Source organism: Haliotis rubra, unplaced genomic scaffold, assembly GCF_003918875.1.
Source record: "Haliotis rubra isolate DU_JTF1 unplaced genomic scaffold, ASM391887v1 Scf209, whole genome shotgun sequence".
Taxonomy (NCBI): Eukaryota; Metazoa; Mollusca; class Gastropoda; order Lepetellida; family Haliotidae; genus Haliotis; species Haliotis rubra.
This window is the reverse complement of record NW_025766103.1, coordinates 199394-207414: the sequence shown is the minus strand read 5'-3', so window position 1 is coordinate 207414 and position 8021 is coordinate 199394. Positions and strand designations below refer to the sequence as shown.

At 40.1% G+C, this 8021-nt stretch overlaps 1 protein-coding gene across 1 annotated transcript; it reads left to right on the top strand.

Moving 5' to 3' along the window:
• Positions 1–310: 310 nt before the first annotated feature.
• Positions 311–7217, top strand: LOC124276417 (G1/S-specific cyclin-D2-like). Its single transcript, XM_046712058.1, has 5 exons — positions 311–718; positions 1786–2001; positions 2483–2642; positions 4380–4519; positions 4934–7217. Exons 1-5 carry the CDS (start codon positions 524–526, stop codon positions 5105–5107), a joined length of 885 nt encoding a protein of 294 aa, XP_046568014.1. The 5' UTR covers positions 311–523; the 3' UTR covers positions 5108–7217.
• Positions 7218–8021: the final 804 nt, after the last annotated feature.

Below are 8021 nucleotides of genomic sequence, written 5' to 3'. Positions count from 1 at the left end.
TCCCGTCGGCAGCTCTTTGTTTACTGAATATCGGCAATGCTCCACTGCGTTCTGTGTCCTCAATACGCCTCATGAATATTCATGAGGAGAGAAAGAAAGTTCTTTTAAGGCATAATTAAGCTTTGTTTTGCAAAAATGACCAGTTCGGTAATTAGTATTACATCTCAAAATACTCGAAAGTTGGATATTCCGATGCATTTGACGTTATGTAGAAATATATCAAGCAAAAAAGTTGGGTCGATGTTGAATTCTCCTTAGGTTGGTGTTCTGCGCATGCGCTGACTGCCGGTCGGCTATGCCAGAGACCCATTGAAATGTGGTTATAAATACAAGCGAGACTGTCATTTGGGGGTGGCCGGTGGCTTGTGCACTTCTACCTACAGCACTCCGGCCAAACACATCTACCTCACCAATCAAGAAATTATTATTGATTCATTCTATCTTGGATTTTACCATCAGCCCAGGCTAAGCAGAGTCGTTGAATTAACACGAGCTGCTTCGAAGCGAAGCGATTTTCCGTACCATGGATCTGATGTGTTGTGAGGCCGACTCGAATCCGAGGGCCTACGAAGACCCCGTTTTAATCAAAGACAAAAGAGTGTTGAAGAATTTGCTTGACACTGAGGATAGATATGTACCCCACATATCCTACTTTACTTGTGTGCAGACGGACATTAGACCCTCAATGCGGAAAATGGTCTCCCAATGGATGTCGGAGGTGGGTCCTGGTTGTAATATTTGGCTTGTCTCACTACCTCGTGCGTTTCACAGATCAAAATTTCCACCGAAATTGGATTATTTCAACTGACAGTGATGCAGTCGTGTAGAGGACACCTTAAGCTTTCGTTTGATCCATAATGTCATTCAAAATATTGGATAGTAACATTTATATGAATTTTTATTACGCCGGTGTCGGTCCGTTCAGAGAAAGAGCTTTTCTAATATGGCGATCGCCCTGGCCTCTTGTGCAAGCGGGGTACAGTACGAAAGTTGGAAATATTAAATGCCGATCTTGCTTAATCAAGAACTTTTGAAAATTCATCAGATTGTGCATTAAAATTGCTACAGTTTGGTGTTCGATATACAACTTTTTCAGCTTAAATTACTTTGTTAGAATTTTTATTGGGATAAAGTCGCAAGTTTTCCATTGAAATCGCCTTGTTCTGCACTGAAATGTCATAAGCAAAACCGAATTGGCATTTGCATGAAACTTTTAGAACTTTGGGACTTACAAAGCTTTCCAGTGGGAATATCGACCCCACAGTAATTTTTTATCGAAGAAAAAATTAATTTCGTATGACTTTGGAATTTTTACAAATTTTATTGATATTTTTGGATGAATGCGACTTGAGCAGCCTCAGCCTGGCGCAGCTGCTGAACTGGCGGGCTTTTGTCGGTTGGCAGATATAGGCATGCACATGACTCAGTTTAGAGTTTTAACTGACTTTTTTGTCATGCTTTGTGTCGTATTGAGAAATTTGCATTGAAATGAGGACTTAATTGTCACTAATTTCACTGATCTTTTATATATTTCTTGAATGCTAAGTACAAATCAGTTCTCAACCGATTTGACGCAAAGGATTGGTGACGACTTTCACTCAGGAAATATAGTTTGCTTACCTCGAATTACGGACCCTCAGTAATGCGGACACTCATTAATATGAGACGCTGCATGCGATACATGCTTTCGTAAGCCTTATTATTCAGCTCCATTGATGATATCATTTCAAGTATTGTTGGGATATGTTGAGTTTTAGGTTAAAATGTTCGTTTTCTTGATTTCAGGTTTGCGAGGAACAACAGTGCGAAGAGGAAGTGTTTCCATTAGCAATGAATTACTTGGACCGATATTTGTGCGTGAAGGATACCCACAGGACTAGCCTACAGTTATTAGGAAGTGCGTGTATGTTTCTTGCTTCGAAGCTGAAGGAAACGTACCCCTTGACTGCTGAGAAATTGGTCATATACACGGACAATTCGATTGGTCTGCAATCATTAATGGTACATACATTTTAACTTTCGTTTCACTGCTTGGTGTGTTTTGATAGCGGCTGTCGGACAAGACAGCTTGGCCAGTCTCGCTTGTTGTTTTAATGATATGTACATTGCTCTTGTTTGATGACTCGGCGTGTGAAACTATCCGCCTCCGGGCTAAATCATGCCAACAGCTGATATTCGGACTGTCGGTCATTTTGAAAGTGGGTGTGGTCGGGCACAGTCGTTGATGCGATATGTTGTCCAGCGGTTGCGTTCTGCGGTGTTGGTGAAAGCGATTTAGGAAAATGGATTTGCTTGTTCTGTTGTGGGCTGGTTCGGGTGGGAAAACGTTGAATTGCGTAAGAAAACTTTGACTCGCTCGGCAAGTGGGATTATCTCTATGAAATGGAATGCGGCTTGTAAAATAATATGCACGCTACAAATTGAACATGTCGATATTGAACCTTATTTGAAGTGTTGTTCATGCGTATAATCTTGATTTCAGGATATGGAATTGCAAGTTCTGTATCACCTGAAGTGGGATTTGTCAGCAGTAACACCACACGATTTCTTGGATCAACTTCTCTCAAGGCTAATCCCAGACAAGGAAAAGTCAGGAATCATCAAAAGACACGCGCAAGCCTTCATCGCATTATGTGCTACAGGTAAAATTTATTTCTGTCTAAAGTATATTTCTGTAAATCTTCATGTGTGTATTTTCGCATGTGATGTGTAGTGGGAAAATTCTGAATGAAATTGAACATATCTTGCCGGTTGAAAAAAAATGTCACAACGTATCCGTGAAAAGCGATCTGCGAAATGATTGGTCGAGTGAACAATTTTCCCACCGTGCAGTCTGCAAAATGGGTCGATTAACCTCCTTGCATGTGTAAGGGAACTCCTTAGATTGACGCAACTAGATACCGTCAACGTCGTTTCAAGTTGAACCGAAAAAAATACAGGGAGTGGATGATCTACGTAGCTTGTGTACATTTAGTCAAGTGGAAACAGTTGAATACATTTGTAGTTGTCTTCCGCGTGTACTGTATAGATCAGAGCAAAAGTTCATTATGACAGTGTTGTTTAATATCGACCCTCAGAAAATGGAACAAATCCTTGTATCTCTGTCCAGAAGTTAAATCTTGTCAAACAAAGGCCCTACTTGTATGTCCCTCGCCGGTATCAAGGTGGCGACCTTGATGACTGATGCATGACCTGTCGGCTAAATGCTCGACATTCCACTGAAGGTGGTCGGCGCGGACCTTAAGCCAACACGAGTTGTTTCCCTTGGTCCAGTTCTGACGCCCTCGCTAATACGTGTCTGGCTGCACCAGATTTTTACCTGACAGCCACATACTTGCACTGAAATAGATTTCCTGATAATTGATTCATTCTGTAACTAACAATAACAGCGTTATTGATTGGAATGAACTATTTAGATCGGTTATTTTGCCAAACTGGTTTCAACATTCATGGACACGCGTAGAAATAGACAAGACCACCTAAGCAACGAAATGCGAAACACAGTTTATTGATACCGTGCTTTGTATACTTAAAGAATAATATGTACCAAATTCGTAAAATTTAAATGTGGTCTATTTGTGAGGGTTATTTTCAAGATTGATGAGATGTCCAAATAAAGCAGGATACATTGGTCATAAAAAGCTTGGCGGGTCGTGTTTCAACCACTTCCTCGCGACACCGAGACCTAACGACTGCTCTGTGTCGCAAGCCACGGGAACTGAACATTAATTTGACAATTGTTTCCTTCTAATTAAAAGTCGAGTCCCAGTGATATATACTTGCAAGTACACGAACAACTTGAGTTGTCCTCTCTGACGTGTCAAGAGCCGTGGTTGCATTCCGCCCGTCAAGGGTGTTAAAACTTGTGCCAGGAATGTTTCCTAGTAAATAGCCTCGAACGCATGAAAGTGTGTAGGTGTTCGATATGCGTTTCTCAGCCATCTGTTAGGAAATGTACATATACGTGTCTGATCGTATGTGTCATGACGAACAATGGACATGACGTCATTTTTGGAACTGTTTCGGCTCATTTCGCCAGGGGCGTAACATGTAACAGTGTAACTACTATTTGTAACAATTTGTGTAACACGAAGTGAAATGAAGGTCATAAATATCGGTGAATATTGGATACAATGTTACCGTTGACTCTTAATCGAAAATTATGCTATATTTCATACATCCCAAGCTAAACAAAGATGTATATATTCATCAAAAACGGTGAACTTGAAATTGCAGTATGTAATATCTAGATCGATGTAATGTTTTATCTCGAATGATGACTTGCAAGTTGATTGCTTTCTCAAATAGGTCATGAAGATATGCCATAATCGTGATGTTAAAATATCGGATTTTTTAATTAATTAATTTCTTTTTTACAGATTGCAAATTCATGATGTATCCCCCGTCAATGATCGCCGCCGGTAGCGTTGGAGCTGCAGTCCATGGTCTGTTCAGCGCATCGGAACCACAAGATTTGAAATTCTTAGAAAGACTCGTCCAAATAACAGGCATCGAAGTGGTGAGTAACAATTTCCGTCTGTTAATCTCTTACACAGGACCTGTTGGGTATTAGGTAAAGCCTGTTGCTTACAAGTAATGAGTTTCTTTGTTGTAAATTGGGTCTCAAACCGTGGCCATTGAAAGTGATTTTATCTACCCCCGTGGGAGTTGCGGGAACGACCCCAGGGCGTATGACCAAGGAACAAAGGTGCCTTTATGTTCTACGGTGTTAATTGCTGGTCAGTGGCCTTGTGATGAGACGTGACACTGACCAATGAGGCATTATCAAAGGAAGTTAGTTCAATGATAACGCTAAGTTGCTGTCCTTGATTGATTGAATACGTGATCTTGCGTTAACGTCACTGACGTTTTAAATAATGTAATTTTAATATTAAGACGTTCATAAATCTTATGATTTTTCTTTTGCTTTCAGGATTGCTTACGGTATTGTCAAGAACAAATTGAACAGTGTTTTGCAAATAATTTGTCAACGGTGCAAGAAGCCCCCGAAACTCCTACAAAATCAGACCCTTTAAATGGTCAGCCAACGACACCCACCGACGTTAGAGACATAAATTTATACGACCAACCCGGCGTTTGTTGCTGAACAAACACGGAGTCGGATGCCAGGGTGAATCCCCGACCCCCCTCCAAGCGGTTCAGGACTGCAACCCCCACCGCAATAAGCCAGTGCTCCCCAAACAGGAACCTCCCGGGAACCTGGTGACGACCTGCCACGTCGCCCAAGACGTCGCAAGTGATGTGATACGCGACTTCGTGACGTCATTGCTACCAATTCTCGCCTAAGCCTGCCATAAATACGGACACTGCCAGCGACTTCTCATGTCATGTGACACTATCACGTGACGCCGTCGCCTTATTTATGACATTGCCAGAAGACACATGATCATGTGATTTGGCAACACGTGACAAGTGACGTCAAGTCGCACCCGAACTGTTTATTTATACCAGTCATTTATACCCGCTGCCGTTTCATCCTATTCATCGTCATTTGTACCTTGACCAAGCACAACCATTGCCTCGATATCGAGCAAAGTACATAATTTAATATTTATATATTACTGATTTTGACTTCTCCGAATGTTCGAGGACTTAAGTGTGTTATATTCGATCACTATGGTTTGATTTGCTAATATTGTGATACGATTATGGAAATATCGATTAACTAACACGAAATATTGAGCAATATTGTGAGAGACAAATGGATTGACACCGTCAAGGGCAGCCATCAATGCAATATAGGTCAGAATGCCGGATACATGCAAAATCTATAATTTAATATAAAAAATTCTTACCCTACCTCTTCGGTTAGATTTGGGTACCTCCCCTCATTAAATTAACTTAACTCTAATTCTACCTCACCCTCTGTAATCCTGTTAGCTTATACAATTTAAACACCGATGTCTCGTGAATTTTAAAAGAAGGAAATGCCGTAAAATACTTATGGTGTCGATTGAAATTTCAGTCGTGATTTTTCCTTCAGTAGTTCGCATATTTTCCAGCTTTGGGTCTACCAACGAATGAAATGTTATTTTAAACTGAATATCATTAACGCGAAAGTTATTGTTAATGAGTTATTAACTGATCGTTTGTGTAGGTCGATCGATCGATTTTAAGTGATTTCTATGAAATAGCGACCGTGTAATGTGTCTGCGCATGTCCTGATACGGGCACATTGGGAATCTGCAATTTGATTGGGCGTTAACAATACTGTACACGATCATGCCAACATACTTAATGATGTTTTACAAGCTCCCAAACTATTGTCACTGCCAAGTTCATCGTAGAATTTCTTTCTTGAAAATTCTTTTAGGGTTCATAAATGATCATTGTTTTTTGTTAAGGACTAAAACAAACAAGTGTACAACAGTATTGTGATGCGTCCCATAGAAAGGGTCTTTCAAGACATAAAACACTGTGATAAGTTTTACTAGCGTTTTGCCAACCCATTTATAAATAATTGTGAATATAATCCTGGTAAGCTAGGTGTGCATATGCAATCGAATAATTGGCCGCGACTATGCCCCATGGGAAAAGACATGCACAACCAATAGTAATAATACATTAAAAATGATTTATTTTTAATGGTTTTGAGATCGTTTTCCCGTAAAGGGAGATAACTCTAAATGAACGAGGTCCTGTTCCTGAGTGGTCTACCCTTGGCTGATTATTGTGATAATGTAAAATATAGATTTTATAGTTGAGGGTTTAGCACCAGGAACACGATTTTTGTGATTTATTTCCAAATTAAAACACATGAACTTGTTAAATTGGTTTTTTGCTTTGTAATAAGTCTGTGCATAGTGCTTTCTAGGGTCAATAGTTTGACTTGTTAATGATTGTTCGTCTCCTTGACAATTATCGATGTACATAAGGAACTTCGCCGATTCTGCTGTCTCACAGCTGTTAATATTCACACAGTGAAGTCTCGAATGGTGTGTATGGTTCTCTCGCGCATGCCGAGTTTTACCGAAGTTGACCGACGAGGTGTGTTACCTCAGCTTGTTGAATGGAATGCAAGGATGGTGTTAAGAAAATGGTTAAACAATTGTTTCTGGTTGTATGGAAGAATGTTTCAAGTTGGACCACAGTCCTCCCTTTTTTGTTACGAGTGAAGAACTGCATAAACTTGTCCTGTCAATTGTATTGTGTGTACATAAAGGAGCTGTTGGTGAATAAAATATACCATTGATCTTATTCACGCCACTGTTGTATTTCTTATCAAAGAGTTGATCTTGATCCTCATCCACTCCATTTACAGACTTATTTGGTGGCGTTTTGGCAACAAACCAACCGATCCACTCCAAAAGGAAAACAAATATTTCAGATGCTCATGATGTTGATCACTGGATTGTCTGGTCCAGACTCCATCACTTACAGACCGATACCATATAGCTGGAATATTGCTGGGTGCGGTCTTAACAAACCAACCAATCCACTCCTTAAGGAAAACAAATATTTCATAGATGCTCACTGGATTGTCTGGTCCAGACTCGATTACTTACAGACCGATGTCATATAGCTTGAATATTGCTGAGTTCGACCTTAACAAACCAACCAATCCACTCCATAAGGAAACGAATATTTCATAGCTGCTCATGATTTTGATCACTGGATTGTCTGGTCCAGACTCCATCACTTACAGACCGATGTCATATAACTGGAATATTGCTGAGTGCAGCGATAAACTACAAAGCCAAAACTTTTAATATCCAGATCCAAAGTCATATAGCTGGAATATTGCTGAGTTCGACCTTAACAAACCAACCAATCCACTCCATAAGGAAACGAATATTTCATAGCTGCTCATGATTTTGATCACTGGATTGTCTGGTCCAGACTCCATCACTTACAGACCGATGTCATATAACTGGAATATTGCTGAGTGCAGCGATAAACTACAAAGCCAAAACTTTTAATATCCAGATCCAAAGTTAATTAAATGTATGATCTGTAAATAGCCTCAAAACCACATCACTTAAGAGATTAAGGGCTATATT

Coding starts and splice junctions, on each gene's coding strand:
- LOC124276417 (XM_046712058.1), top strand. CDS start 524: ATGGATCTGATGTGTTGTGAGGCCGACTCGAATCCGAGGGCCTACGAA. Junction 2,002..2,482: donor TTGGTCTGCAATCATTAATG/GTACATACATTT, acceptor TCTTGATTTCAG/GATATGGAATTGCAAGTTCT. Junction 2,643..4,379: donor CATCGCATTATGTGCTACAG/GTAAAATTTATT, acceptor TCTTTTTTACAG/ATTGCAAATTCATGATGTAT.